We start from the raw sequence: 15,949 nt of genomic DNA on the forward strand, positions 1-15,949 counted from the left end.
GTTTCATTAATAAATAAAAAGTTTGACTTGTGAAACCAAATGTACAGTCTATGTGCGAGAAGAACGGCCAAGTCCCTCCGCCGATGCCAGTCATTAACGTGGCGGGGATGGTGAGTTTCATTTCAGTGGAGTGATCTTAAGAGTGTCATCATGCTAACTACACATTGCAAACGATGTTTGGTGCAGAATATCTCTCGAAACGCATCGCACGACCCTTCTACAGTCGAGCCTTCTCCAGGGCAGCCTTCTCCAGGTGAAACAAGCCAGAGCCACTGTGCTTGACCCTAACTTAAGTATCTTATTTCTAGTGTTTTAATAAAAGATAGCTAGATGACATAATTAGCTTAGTTAGCTCCAAAATTACCTATTTAATAAAAATGACCTATACTTAGCTAATTATCCTCGAAATGACATAATTAGCTCCAAAAAGGCATTCTTAGCCAATTTAGCCCGAAGAAGGGGACAAGAGGAGAAGAAAGAGGAAAAATGAAAGGAAGGAAGAAGAAGAAGAGGAGAAGAAGAAAAAGGAGAGGGAGGAGGATAAGAAGAAGGAGAAGGAGGAGAATAAGGAGAAGGAGCTCCTCCTTCTCCTTCTTCTTCCTCCTTCTCCTTCTCCTTCTTCTTTTCTTCTTCTTCTCCTCTCCTTCTCCTCCTCCTCCTCCTCCTTCTTTTACTTCTTCTTCTCTTTCTCTTCTTCTACGTAGCTTAGACTCATCCAAGAAAGGCTAAATTGGCTAATTATCCATCTAAATGACATAATTAGCTTAGTTAGCTCCAAAATGACCTATTTAATAAAAAATGACCTATACTTAGCTAATTATCCTCGAAATGACATAATTAGCTCCAAGAAGGCATTCTTAGCCAATTTAGCCCGAAGAAGGGGACAAGAGGAGAAGAAAGAGGAAAAATGAAAGGAAGGAAGAAGAAGAAGAGGAGAAGAAGAAGAAGGAGAGGGAGGAGGATAAGAAGAAGGAGAAGAAGGAGGAGAAGAAGGAGAAGGAGCTCCTCCTTCTCCTTCTTCTTCCTCCTTCTCCTTCTCCTTCTTCTTTTCTTCTTTTTCTCCTCTTCCTTCTCCTTCTCCTCCTCCTCCTCCTCCTTCTTTTACTTCTTCTCTTTCTCTTCTTCTAGTAGCTTAGACTCATCCAAGAAAGTCTAAATTGGCTAATTATCCATCTAAATGACATAATTAGCTTAGTTAGCTCCAAAATGACCTATTTAATAAAAAATGACCTATACTTGGCTAATTATCCTACGAAATGACATAATTAGCTTAGTTAGCTCCTAAATGGTCTATTTAATAAAACATGACCTATAGTTAGCTAAGTTCTCTCCTAAATGACATAATAAGGCTTACGTAGCTGCAACATGACCTATTCCCCCTAACTTAGGTATTAAATGGCCTATAATTAGCCTAGCTAGATCAAAAATGGCTTAATAAGCATAGTTTGCTCCGGAATGACCTATTTTACCCAAGTTAGCTCCGAAACGACCTATAGTTAGCTAGGGTTCCACCTAAATGACATAATTAGCTTAGTTAGCTCCTAAATGGTCTATACTTAGCTAATTTCTCTCCAAAATAACCTATATATACACTACTTCATCTAGTATTATTCTTCTAACTTTCTTATTTGTCATTTTGCAGATTACCTTCACTTCACGGGAAGCTTGGAAAATATTGATGGAATGCTTGAAGATGATTTATTGTACCATTGGTTGTATTGAAACTATTGTAGTATATGAATATATGAAACTTTGTATGCACGTGGATGAAACTGGTGTAATATATGAAACTTTGTATGCACGTGGATGCAACTTGAAAGCTGGATATAAGAGGTTATTTTAATATGGTTATGAGTACGGAAAGAAATTTATTTATGTCAAATATATATATATATATATATATATATATATCCTGATTATTGTAAAAAATGCTGGATATAACAAAAAATAAATAAATAAGGGGCTGTTTCCCCTCTTTGCCGTCTGCCCCCACATGGCAAAGGGGGGGAGGCAGACGACAAAGGGGGGAATCTGCCCCTCCCCCCTCTCTCCCCTCTTTGTCGTCTGCCCCCACATGGCAAAGGGGGGAGGTAGACGGCAAAGGGGGGAATCTACCCCCTCTTTCTCCCCTCTTTGCCGTCTGCCCCCACATGGCAAAGGGGGGAAGGCAGACGACAAAGGGAGGAGGCCTGCCGTTAACACTTAATGGGGACGTTGCAATATATGTCGTCCCAGTTAATTTGCCATCTGCCCCCTCATGGAAAAGATTCTTTGCCGTCCACTTTAGGAAAGCAGACGGCAAAGAACCTCTTCACCGGATTTTTTTTGCCGTCTACTTTGCCGTCAGCTGACCGACGGCAAAGCCTTTGCCGTCCGTGGTTGCACCCTTTGCCGTCCGCTTTGGTAGACGGCAAATTTCTGAATTTCAGTAGTGAAAACAAGGATTCAATGAGAGTCACACCAGGCACTTTAAGATCTTCGTGATTCTCATCACGAGAACACGCCTTTTTAAGCCATTCATGTCTAGCACGAATTTGGGCGGTTATTTCTTTACTCTCATTCATGGAAACACGCATAGCTTTCAAAGTTTCATCCATATTGATCTTGGGAGGAGCACATCTAACTTCCAAAACATCAATATCAAGAGACATTCTATCAACGCTCCTAGCCAAATCATAAATTTTGAGTAGTTTTTCTTCTATGGACGCTTTGAAAATCTTTTGCGAGTTCATAAACTCTTTAATATTACTCTCTAGATCAGAGGGTAATTTATTGTAATTTCCATGAGCATTGTTGTAGCAGTTGCCAAAGTTATTAGAGGGATTACTAGGAAAAGGTCTAGGAATATAGTTTCCTCTAAAAGCATTGTTGTTGCCAAAATTATTCCTACCAACAAAATTAACATCCAAGCTTTCATTGCTACTCTTAATCAAGGAAGACAAGGGCATTCATTTGGATCTAAAGGAGCACCTTTACTAGCAAACAATTTCATTAACTCATCCATCTTAGCACTCAACGAGTCAATTTCTTCTATAGCGTGTACTTTTTTACTAGTAGGTGACCTTTCAGTGTGCCACTGAGAATAGTTTGTCATGATATTGTCTAGGAATTTTGTGGCTTCTCCTAATGTGTTTTGCATGAAAGTTCTACCGGAGGCGGAGTCCAAGATATTTGTAGAAGCAAAATTCAAACCAGCGTAGAAGATTTGTATAATCATCCAAAGACTCAAGCCATGAGCGGGACAATTTCTAATCATCAATTTCATTCTCTCCCAAGATTGTGCAACATGTTCATGATCAAGTTGCTTAAAATTCATGATATCATTACGGAGAGAGATAATCTTAGCCGGCGGAAAATACTTGGATATATAAGCATCTTTGCACTTGTTCCAAGAATCAATACTATTTTTGGGCAAAGATGAAAACCAAGTTTTTGCTCGATCTCGCAATGAGAACGGAAATAGCTTCAATTTAATCACATCATTATCCACATCTTTCTTCTTTTGCATATCGCATAACTCAATGAAGGTATAAGATGGGATGCAGCATCTTCACTAGGAAGGCCGGAGAATTGCTCTTTCATAACAAGTTTCAGCAAAGCAACATTGATTTCATATGATTCGCACTAGTGGCGGGAGCAATCGGAGTACTAATAAAATCATTATTATTAGTATTCGAGAAGTCACAAAGTTTGGTGTTTTCAGTCATGGTGACTTCAGCAAGCACACAAGCGAAAAGAAAGCAAGCGAAAGAAAAGGGCGAACGAAAAAGGCAAATTTTTTTGTAAATTTTTGTTTTTCAGAAGTGGGGGAGAGGAAAACGAGAGGCAAAAAAGTAAATGCAAGAGATGAGTTTGCGACACTTACTTGGATAAGCTCCACTTGATGCTCCCCGGCAACGGCGCCAGAAATTCTTCTTGCTACGTCTTGAGCTCGCGTTGGTTTTTTCCCTTGAAGAGGAAAGGGTGATGCAGCACAGTAGCAGTAAGTATTTCCCTCAGTTTGAGAACCAAGGTATCAATCCAGTAGGAGTATCAAGATGAGGCACCAATGCACCTGCGCAAAAACAGCAAACTTGCACCCAACGCTACAAAGGGGTTGTCAATCCCTTCACGATTGATTGCAAGGTGAGATCTGAAGGCGGAAAGTGCAACAAAGTAAAAGTGTAGGGCTGAAAATATGATGTGAAGTAGACCCGGGGGCCATAGTGTTCACTAGAGGCTTTTGTCAAGATAGCAAATATTACGGTGGGTGAACGAATTACTGTCGAGCAATTGATAGAACCGCGCAAAGTCATGACGGTATCTAAGGCAATGATCATACATATAGGCATCACGTCCGAGACAAGTAGACCGATACTTTCTGCATCTACTACTATTACTCCCCACATCGACCGCTATCCAGCATGCATCTAGTGTATTGAGTTCATGACAAACAGAGTAAAGCCTTAAGCAAGATGACATGATGTAGAGGGATAAATTCATGCAATAGATATAAACCCCATCTTTTTACCCTTTATGGCAACAACACGATGCGTGCCTCGCTACCCCTTCTATCACTGGGTGAGGTCACCGCACGGTATGAACCCAAAACCAAGCACTTCTCCCATTGCAAGAATCATAGATGAAGTTGGCCAAACAAAACCCACAACTCGAAGAGAATTACAAGGATATGAAATCATGCATATAAGAGATCAAAAGAAACTCAAATAAGATTCATAGATAATATGATCATAAATCCACAATTCATCGGATCTCGACAAACACACCGCAAAAGAAGATTACATAGGATAGATCTCGATGAAGATCATGGAAAACTTTGTAGTGAAGATCCAAGAGAGATAAGAAGCCATCTAGCTACTATCTATGGACCCGAAGGTCTATGGTGAACTACTCACGCATCATCGGAGAGGCAATGGTGTTGATGAAGAAGCCCTCCGTATCCGAATCCCCCCTTCGGCAAGGCACCAGAACGTGCCCCAGATGGGATCTTGCGGAAACAGAAGCTTGCGGCGGCGGAAAAGTATTTTCGTGGATCTCTCCCGTGGTTTTGGGTTTTTCGAGGATTTATAGGCGGAAGAAGTAGGACACGGGAGCCATAGGGGCCCCACAAGCCTGCTAGGCGCGGGGCCTCCCATGCCGCGGCTAGGGGGCTTGTGGCCTCCCCTGGCGCTCTCTGCCTTGGTTCTCAAGCTCCGTGCGTATCTTCTGTTCCGAAAAAAAATCTTTTGGGAGTTTTTATTCCGTTTGGACTCCATTTAATATTCTCCTCTAAAAAGGGTCAAAACACGGGAAAAACAGGAACTAGCACTTGGGACTGAGTTAATAAGTTAGTCCGGAAAAGATATAAAAGGCATACAAAACATCCAAAGTTTGACAAGATAATAGCATGGAACCATAAAAAATTATAGATACGTTGGAGACGTATCAAGGCACGGCTGTGCTTCTCATGGAGGCAAAACCGTGCGTGCGTGTTTTTTTCATGTTTTTTTTGGAATTGTTTTGTCAAGAAGCGAAGAAATACCGGTGAAAAACCGAGACACCAAAATAATAATAATAAACAATCTAGAAAGCCAAAAACGCGTGCGGAATAATAGAATAAATGAAATCCAGATGAGATCATCGTGGAACAAGGGGGAGACAATATGGATATCCAGATCCTGCTATTGGTTATTGGGTGGAGAGGTGTGTCGATCATGACTGCATGGTTCCCGAACCCGTAGGGTCTACACACTTAAGGTTCCGTGACGCTAGAGTTGTAATGGGAATTGTATGTGGTTACCGAAAGTTGTTCGAGTCTGGGATGAGATCCCGAACGTCACAAGGAGTTCCGGATTAGTCCGGAGGTGAAGATTTATATATGGGAAGTCCAGTTTCAGTCACCGGAAATGTTTCATGGCTTATCGATATTGTACTGGGACCACCAAAAGGGTTCCGGGGGTCCACCGGGAGGGGCCACCTGCCCCGGAGGACCACGTGGGCTGAAGATGGGTGGGAACCATCTCCCTGGTGGGCCGGTGCGCCCTCCCCAAGGGTCCAAGGCGAGTAGGGGTGGAAACCCTAGGGCATGGGAGGCTCCTCCCACCAACTTGGTAGGCAAGCATCCCCCCTTTGGCCGTCACCGCCCCCTCCTAGGGCATCTAGGTTGGCCGGCCCCTTCCCCGTATAAATAGAGGAGGGGTGAGAGGGCTGCGGCACACCTGAACCCTCTCCCCCTGGCACAACCCTACCCCCCCCCCCCCACACACACACACCTCCTCCTCCGTTGAGCTTGGCGAAGCTTTGTCGGAGAACCACAAGCTCCACCGCCACCACGCCATCGTGCTGTCGGAGCTCTCCCTCAACTTCTCCTCCCCCCTTGATGGATCAAGAAGGAGGAGACGTCCCCGGGCTGTACGTGTGTTGAACGCGGAGGCGCCGTTCGTTCTGTGCTTAGATCGAATCTTCCGTGATTTGAACCGCCGCGAGTACGACTCCATCAACCGTGTTCTTTGCAACGCTTCCGCTTAGCGATCTTCAACGGTATGAAAATCCACTCCCTCTCTCTTGTTGCTAGAATCTCCTAGATTGATCTTTGTGACACGTAGAAAATTTTGTGAATTATTACTACGTTACCCAACAACACCCTCATCTTTCTTCAAGGATACATCATTTTTTGACTTGGGTAACCGGCCTAGCTATCACCACATATTTTTCCCTTTATTCTTCCTTCTACATTTAATCACCGTGAACTCGTTGTCTTTGAAATTATTTTCCTGACCCCAATTCAGGTCCAAAGGAGTCGGCTCTCCATTGGCATTAACAAGAACCATGTTACTAGCCTCCCTCTCATGTTCAACTTTTTCATCATTAGAGTTATTATTTCTAGATTTCTCAAGTTCTCTAATCACATCAATATTAGCAAAATTAGCATCAGGTATATGACCCCCATCTTAGCCGTAACTAATATCATCTAATGATTCGATAAAGCATCAAAAGAATTGGGGATGTGAGTAGTACCTTCAACATCTCTCTTTTTTGCAGCACCTACGACTTTCTCCTCAATGTTCTCCATCTTGCTGTGCACATTGCGAAGACTAAATTGCAAATTTTGTTCGGTAGCCAAGGGAGGAGTAGGAATCACCTCAGTGCCCAAAGATGAATCGGGAGATTCAACTTTGTAAACCGTAGCCCCAATTTCAACATCCTCTCGAGCAGCACGAGTTCCTACCCCCTGAGGAGATTCTCTCACCACATCAGCAAAGGATTTTTTATTGTTATCAGGAGATAAGCTCTTATCAATATTGCCTTTCATCATTTTTTGACTTACTTGTTTCTCCTGCTCCATATAGTCCAGAGCCATGGAGTCAATCAGCGGGGTAGTATGTAAGGATACATCTGACTCCATGCTCTCCCGGGACTCCTTCATCTGATCTTGTTTATCCCCAATCCGAGTGGTTGAAGGAATCCCCCCCCCCCCAAGGCCACTAGATGATCCATCCATCTCAGGCTTCATGTTCATATCATTATCACCACCATCAGGTTTTTTCTTATCATTGTTCAGTACATCATTAGCATTGTTTTCCTCTCTGTTAGGATCCCTCACTAGCACCTAATCCACCTCATAGTAGAAGTAATAAAAGTGGCCACCCAAAACAGATTCAGCAACCGAAGGAATCACATCAATGCTTCTACACCCAATCTTCAACCTAGCAGAGGTCGGGCGATGCAAGGTGGCCGCATCAATTTCCAGAAGAACCCCAACCAAGGAAGCAACATATGCAAGGTTTCTTTCACTTCTTTTGTCAAGAGGAACATTACTAATTTTCACCCAAGCATCATCCATAACCCCCTTGGAGCCAACAACCGAAGACCACTTGGACACATGAATCACAACCCCACTGGTTTTAAGGATAATTCTCCCCACATAACAGATATGTGCTACTGCACGGGGGTTAGGAAATCTCACCACAAAGACCCCACGGCCAATAGCATGTGCCGAGAAACGCCACCCAGTGGCCACGTAAACATTCATATCAAGTTCCATTTGTCGCGTGTATGTCTCCCCCTCAACAATGGCAACCACAATATTATTAAACCTCTCTTTCATTTGATTTGCAGTACATGAATCATGAATAAAGTAGAATCCCTGCCCCTTAGACTGGAACGCACACATAGATGCAATACACTCCCAATGAAGAAATTCACGACAAACTGAAGCAAGATGACCAAGCTTACTACATCTTTCACAATAGGCTTGCGGACATCAGATAGGAACATGATCATGGGATTTGCAAATAGGACAAGACTTGGGTTTATAGGTAGGAATCACCTGGTTAATGTTTTGTTTCCCCAAGGTGCGCCGGGGAGGGGGAGATCTGACGCCCGGCCCCATCACCAGCAGATTCAGATGAACCCTGCCTTTTTGGGATCCAAAACCCGCCCTCCGAGGTCTGCTTCCCCGTCGCCGTCGCTTCCCAGCGAGAGGCGTCATCAGATCCAGAGGCGACGTCGGACGCAGATGAACTGTTGCGGTTGTCGTCGTCCATCTTCCAAGAGAACTTGCTCTGGTCTCCTCCGCGGCCGCCGCCTCGTCCTGGCATGCTGCCAGGACCGCGAGCACCACGGTCAGGTTCCTCCCACCGCCCCACCCCCCCGGAAGCCGTGCCCCCTGCCCCATCGTGGGAGGGAAAGCTGTCGTCGTGAAGGATCTCTGGTCACCACCGACCTTCCCCTTCCACCAGCCACAGGATTCAGGAATCTTCGATCTAGGTTTTTTTTCCTCCACCCAGAAGTGGGAGAAAGACTCCTCTAGGTCAAGCCTTTCGGGAGAGGGGGGGGCAGGATTCTATACCTGTCCCCCCCCCCCCCCGCGGGGATGGAGGACCGGATGTTCCCCCACGTGTCGCCCATCCGCCATTGCTACCTGAGTCGTGATGGTGGGTCCCGCCTCGGTCCACCGCGGATCGCCCTCTTGACCCCTGCGCGCCCCTCGTGCGTCACCGTCCCGTAGTCACCGACTGCCTGGTTCCTCGCTGGAGCAAGGCTCGCCGCCGGCAACCGATCACGAATCATCGCGAAGTGACAGGGAAATGCCACCATATCTTCAATGTCTAGGGTTTCTGCAGCCCGGAGACAGCGAGCTCAACCGTGACCCCCTGCTCATCCAGCAGAACCAGCCGGAGCGCGTCGCGGTGGAGAAGGAGCACGCCGTCGACAAACGTCAGCCGTCGCGCCTCGAGATCGACGGCGAAGGAGACCCGCCATCTCGTGTCGTTAGAGTCGCTCGCGTCACCACTTGTGTCGTCCATGATTAATCTGTTGAACTTCTTGAGTTGAGTGATATTTTGCTCGTTTAGAATGCAGAACCATGATTTTGATTGTTTCGGGTCCTAGGGCTGCTATGGAGCTCGTTACGATTAATTGCATGAACTTCTTGAGTTGAGTACTCCCTCCTTCTTAAATCTTTTGTCTTAGCATTGTTCAAAAACGGATGTATCAAACTATTAAAATATGAATACATTCATATTTAAATAAATCTAAGACAAGAATTTTGGAACGGAGGAAGTAATATATTATTCACCCGCAAAAATAAGGACCGTCTGGATGACGCAAACAGCCAGCATATCTACACATCTACATGCCAGAATGGCCACATATACACAACAGTGAAGCCAAAGTGGATGACGATGATATAAACAGGCGAATGCCCTGCCTTCACCCACTACACATGTGGATCCGTTGCCACGGCCGGTTATATCAAGGGAGGTCGACAAATACACACAGCTTTCGTTCGCTAGGAGGGTCGATCAGCAATCAGGGCGCGTAGCTAGCGTAGGACCGCGGGAGGAGGAGGAAGAAGACGCCAGGTACAGCTGACATTCTTATCGGTCGGTCGACGGACACATATTTTTTGGTCCGGTTTCCTCCGTCTCTTTAACTGGCTCTGCTCGGCAGACAGGCAGGCCGGTACGAAAATGGATATTGTAGGCCGCCCGCAATCCAAGCGAGCTACGCGCCGGAGATGCAAGCACTTTGGTTGGTGGTCTGTTCACGTCCATCCCGTCTGATCATCACGTCTCGCCATCAGCCACTGCTTTTGGTTTAGTTTCCTACGCAACCAATCCACTCCCGGTCTGATGCGTTCCCGTCGCCGTCGCGGGGCACGGCCTGGTGCTCGTGCCATGGCGCCACCATGGATGACTGACTGATGATCCATCGGCACTAAATTAATTGACGGGTAGATATTGTAAGCAGCGAATGCAGATGCCGCCACTGAAGTTTCGAGCGGTGGAGGCTGGTGCGGAGAAGAGCAATGTTGTGGCATTTTAGGATCGTACGTCATGCATGTCACATCCTTGTTTCCAAGTATATAGGGACGTGTCAGACCAGCGCATAAATAACTCAAAGTATATAGTGACGTGTCACTCAGTCTTTTCCTCTCTCACGCCAAAAATGTAAAAAAAAACTCATTCATTCTATGTGATTTATTAGTGTACGAAATTATCTGTCCACGTCATTGTATGAATATTGAGCACGCTAAAAGCTCATCAACAACGAGGTGTGTTCTTAAAGCAACTTCAGTGGAACGATCCATTTCATCCGTCGTCGCCTGTTTGGGTCGGCGCAGACACAAAGTCGACCCAACGCGCCGATCCAAACGGACGCGCATCCGCTTGGCATCCGTCTGACGACCCATTTCCAGTTTAATTTTGAGCCAAATTTGCATCGGCGCGGACACGAGACGGACGCGCGTGCGCCTACTTCTCTCCCCGGGCCCGTCAGTCGGTGGCATCCACCACCATTTCCTTCCAAAACCCTCCCGCCCGCACGCGCTCCCACCCCACACCCGCCATGGACGACGACCTCGACCTCGACGCCGCCGTCGGCCTCGCCTCGTCCGACAAAGACAAGCCTCGTGCCTCCCGGAAGGCCGCCGCGCCGAAGCCGAAGAAGGTGCTGACGCCCGAACATCGGACAAAGGAGTCGGTCAAGAGGAAGGACCGGAGGCACGCGACGGGCGAGAGGATGAAGCCATCACCGCGACACTGTTTTGATGTCCACATAACTCAAGTAGAAGTGAAATGCACGGTTTTGTACCCGCCGGTAGTAATCAATTGTCCCACGATAAATTTAGACAACTGTTACTAATGGCAGGCGTAAACTAATGTCCGTCACTGATAAAAAGATAACAGTGACAGGTGGGATTTTCGTCGGACATTGGTAATTTGTTAGATTATCAGTGGCAATATATTGTGCCATCACTAAGGTTGATCGTAATGGTAGTATCATAGGTGTCAACTAGGCAATTTTGATGAGGTGTCATAGAACTAAATGAAGAAAGAGAGGGTTGAGTATCATATTAAATGGTGTGCTATTATGTGTCATGCATAACAATAAATGATAGATCCTATGATACTAACATATGATACTATGCATTACGGGTGTAGTATCATACACTAGTATTATATGCATGATACTACTATATGATACTCCCCATTACAATCAGCCTAAGGCGAGCCCACTTATAAGCCTTTTCCAAATAGTGATTGGACCATTCATTTGCCGTCAAATGAATCCTCTAGATTAGGCTGTCCGCTTTTACTCACTACGGGATAGATGTCACATGAATTTTGGGGGAAAAGAACGACAGAGATGTACGTATGAGAGTTAGTGCATTTTCGTTTGGTCAAATATAACTATTATTAGACGTAAAAGAATATAACTAGTATTATTTTTCGTTTGGAAAAAGAACGATAGAGATGTAGTAATACTCCGGGCCCACAAGTCGGCGTAGCTTAGCTAGCTAAGCCCCGCTGGCGGCTCCGCCAAAAAGGAACAGAACCCAATCGCATCGTCTCGACAAAGGAAACATAAGATGACATGCATATATATTGGCGCGCGCAGCACACGGAGACAGAAATACATTCATAACACACATAGAGGATAGAGCAGCGGCTGCCTCCCGCGAGCAGGATCGAGCTCCGTCGATCGAGCTGCCATGGCAGCAGCCAGCGCTCTTCTCATGGCTGCTCTCGCGGTCTTCGCCGCGGCCGCCGCCGCGGCGCTGGACACGTCGCCGGTGCCGTTCGACGCCGGGTACGCGCCTCTCTTCGGCGGCGACAACCTCGTCCGGTCGGCGGACGGCCGGAGCGTCACGCTCAAGCTGGACCGATACACCGGTAAGTAATAATTCAATCAATGGAACAGTACGTATTTCCGATAACTGTTTACGCGCCCGATCGCGATCAAAATCAATTTGGTTTTCGACAGTTATTTGATCGCCCGATCGATCGAGAACCCGGAAATCATTCATACGTACTGATGGAGCATGCATGACTGACGGTGCAGGGTCTGGGTTCGTGTCAAAGTCGGCCTACCGCCATGGCTTCTTCGGCGCTTCCATTAAGCTGCCCGGCGACTATACCGCCGGCGTCGTCGTCGCTTTCTACGTACGGGCCCCACCCTAGCCCCCCTTGTTCCAGTTTGATTGATCTCCTGGTTCTGGGTCACTTGATATTTCGACATGACCAAGTCTACTCACTCTGGTCAAGGGTAGATCGATTCACCATGCATGTGCTACGAATTAATCTATGATCCACAACACACTCGGATCATGAACAATTCTCCGCCGCTGGCTTGTCCGCCAACAGTATCCCAGTCGACCGGGTAGAACTGTGTGAAGTGTTGCTCGTTCTTGTCCATCGATATGGCGGAGAAAGTGCAGCTACCACGCGGCAGGAAGGGAGGAGAAATTCCATCTACTTTCCCCTCCGTTTCCATTGGTGCAGTGCACACCGGTCGGCATCATATCGATCGCTTTCGCTTTAAGCACCGCCCTAACACCCGTCTTGCTAGCTAGGTAGGCGTACACGAAACACCCATCCGCCATCAGCCCAAGAAAAAGAAGATATGCGCGACATATACTAAGCTAGTGGTGTAGAAATGGACGTCCATCATCTTGCGTGCGTACGTCGACCAATTGCCCTGCAGCATGGGTAATCTATCGGTCTAAGCTAGCTCGATCCATCTCGGGTGGTTGCATTGCATTGGTGGGATGTGTCGACATCGATATCGATGGCTAGATGGCTAGCTTTTCTGGCCTGAAAATCGTTAGTATTGATTTTATTGCCCTAGTCGGCCCGAACAAACGCTAGTGTGGCTGTGTGATGGTTTTTTAATTCCATCTCTTTTTGTTCACTTGGAGAAGGAAATTTATGCTCGGCGCTGGCTGGTGCACCTTCACATGGTGGGTTGTGTCGACATCGATGGCTTGCTTTCACGGGCTAAGAAAAATCTTGGCCATCGATTGCCCTATCTGGCCCAAACAACCCAACAGTACCGATTCATATCTTAGTTATGATCATTATTTGTCTTCCAAAATCATAACAGAAATGAAGAAAGCAAACACGTACTGACGTACGTACGAGAAAAAAAAATGTTACCGAGGATTCACGCATGCACCCTTTGATTAACATGCATGCACGACTAGTTCTGTGGTAACTGTTTGATTGACTCAAAATTTCTTCTTCTTCCGATCGAAATATTTATCTCTATGTACGAGAAATTTTGGTGCTGCTGTGAGACAACTGACTTGTTCGTGCCATCGAAAACTTAACATTCTCGTGCTGGTGTGAGACTGACTTGTGCGTGTGCGTGTGCGTGCAGCTATCGAACTGGGACGAGTACCCCAAGAACCACGACGAGCTGGACTTCGAGCTGCTGGGCAACCGGCGCGGCCACGGCTGGCGTGTCCAGACCAACATGTACGGCAACGGCAGCACCGCCCGCGGCCGAGAGGAGCGTTACCATCTCCCCGTCGAACCTACCGTCACCGGCGTCCACCGCTATGCCATTGCCTGGACCCCCAACAACATCGTCTTCTACCTCGACGGCGTTCCCATCCGTGAGGTTGTCCGCGTTCCCTCCATGGGCGGCGACTTCCCCTCCAAGCCCATGTCCGTGTACGCCACCATCTGGGACGGCTCCGCCTGGGCGACCGACGGCGGCAAGTACAAGGTCGACTACGCCTACGCGCCCTTCGCTGCCGAGTTTTCCGACCTCGTCCTGAGCGGCTGCGGCGCCGGCAACGTCGCCGACCCCGAGGGGTGCCAGGTCGACCTGCTCACGCACGACGTCGCAGTCATGGCACCGGCCAAGCGCGCCGCCATGAGAGGGTTCCGCGAGCAGCACCTAACCTACACGGCGTGCCGCGACAGGGTGCGATACAAGACCACCGTCTTCCCCGAGTGTGACGACCTCGCCGACGGCGACTCCAGCTTCCACCTCTGGGGGGAGTCCAAGAAGAGGCGCCGCCGGTCGTCCTCGCCGCTGCAGTACTCTTCCAGCATGCAGTAGGTTATGGTTTCCGATCGAATGAGTCGAGTCGATCGATGCATGGCATGGTCAAGTAGTTTTGTCGACCGAGGTTCGTTCATCTATCGGAAATGTACACAGTACAGTACACAGGAGGATTAAGATTTTTTTTGTTGGGGAAATCTAGCTAGAAGCGCCGCTCAGCGGACTTTTCATGCGGCGGGTGCAATGGATAGGCACCCGGTCTCGCGCCGCCTGTTATACTTCTGTATGTGTCGCTGTCGTGCTACAGTATTTTTGTTAATCACTACAAAAGTCATGTAAGCAAATGCGACCAGTGTTCTAGAGTGTTGAAATTGTTTGAACATGCAGCGACAAATCTCCTTTCTTTACCGGGCATGCATGCAATAATGTCAGCAAGATTCTTTTCAATGTCTGAAATTCAAAAAGTCTTATCTTTAAAATGGTTAATTTGATCAAGGATCTGTTTTCACGGTTGTCTTTGTCACGATGAGATTTTCGAAACTAGATCCCATATTCACATGTTTTGGCAACTTTTTTTCTCGTGCATATTTAGCACATTTTTGCACTTACTTGTCACATTTGTAAACACTTACTTGCATGATGTAAATATAACTGTTACATTTACTTGTCATATTTGTAAACACTTACTTGTGTGGTAAAATATAACTAAATTACCATGTTTTACAATTGCATGTAAAAAATTGACAACTTGAGATAATAAATCTGACAACCGTAAAATATGGCATTTTAGTTATATTTTATCAAGCAACTTAGTGTTTACAAATATGACAAGTAAGTGCAACAATGTGGCAACTATGGATGAAAAAAAAAGTCGCCAAAACATGTCAATAGGGGATCTAGTTTCGAAGATCTTATCGCGACAAAGACAATTGTGAAAACAGATTATCGATCAAATTAATCGTTTTAGAGATAAAACTTTTTGAATTTTCAACATTAAAGGAAATCTTGATAACGTCATTGTATGCATGTGTGATAAAGAAAGGGAGATTTACCGCTCTATGTCCAAGCTATTTAAAGTAATACGAATATGCGATTAGAGGGACACACTAATTTTTACATGCATTAGCTGGCCGCCGCACCGGAAGACCCAGATGCGGCGCCCCTACGTAGTGGGGTCCTTTTTTGTTTTGATAAAGGGCTTTTGTATTACTTATAAATTAAGTATTACACCCGGACTCTGCATAGCAAAGATACACACAACCACAGAGCAAAAGTATGGTAAATAGAACAACAACAGACGCAATACAATCGTGGAGACATAAATCGTCGTCGCGTATGGAGGACCTATCCGGAGATCAAGCTATCACCCACGTGGGATAAAAATATCCCTCACCACCTTCTCCAGTCGCACATATGCCTCCGTAAAAAGGCCTCGAAACTCCGTCCGTTGTAAGATGGACCATGACCGAAGAATACCTCTGCATCGGAAGAGAACCTATAAACGAGAATTTTTTTTATCATTAAAAACCTTGTCATTTCTACTCAACCAAAGCGACCATATGACAACAAACGCTCCTACCCTTAAAATGGTTCTAAACTTATTATCTATCCAAGTTAACCAGTTATCAAAAACATTGACAACAGAAGTGAGTGGATACAAGTTGAAAGCCAT

General features: G+C 46.3%; 1 protein-coding gene across 1 annotated transcript; it reads left to right on the plus strand.

Annotated features, from left to right (window-relative positions):
• Positions 1-11,841: 11,841 nt before the first annotated feature.
• LOC123436594 (probable xyloglucan endotransglucosylase/hydrolase protein 28) lies at positions 11,842-14,621 on the plus strand. The gene is made up of 3 exons (XM_045115641.1): positions 11,842-12,158; positions 12,328-12,428; positions 13,645-14,621. The coding sequence occupies exons 1-3, from the start codon at positions 11,978-11,980 to the stop codon at positions 14,332-14,334; spliced, it is 972 nt and encodes a 323-aa protein (XP_044971576.1). The 5' UTR covers positions 11,842-11,977; the 3' UTR covers positions 14,335-14,621.
• Positions 14,622-15,949: the final 1,328 nt, after the last annotated feature.

This window comes from Hordeum vulgare, chromosome 1H, assembly GCF_904849725.1.
Source record: "Hordeum vulgare subsp. vulgare chromosome 1H, MorexV3_pseudomolecules_assembly, whole genome shotgun sequence".
In the NCBI taxonomy this organism is placed as follows: Eukaryota; Viridiplantae; Streptophyta; class Magnoliopsida; order Poales; family Poaceae; genus Hordeum; species Hordeum vulgare.

Excerpts from the sequence above, each read along its gene's own strand:
- LOC123436594 (XM_045115641.1), top strand. The coding sequence starts at position 11,978 with ATGGCAGCAGCCAGCGCTCTTCTCATGGCTGCTCTCGCGGTCTTCGCC. Across the intron at positions 12,159-12,327 it reads CAAGCTGGACCGATACACCG|GGTCTGGGTTCGTGTCAAAG; the intron begins GTAAGTAATAAT and ends CTGACGGTGCAG. Across the intron at positions 12,429-13,644 it reads GCGTCGTCGTCGCTTTCTAC|CTATCGAACTGGGACGAGTA; the intron begins GTACGGGCCCCA and ends GTGTGCGTGCAG.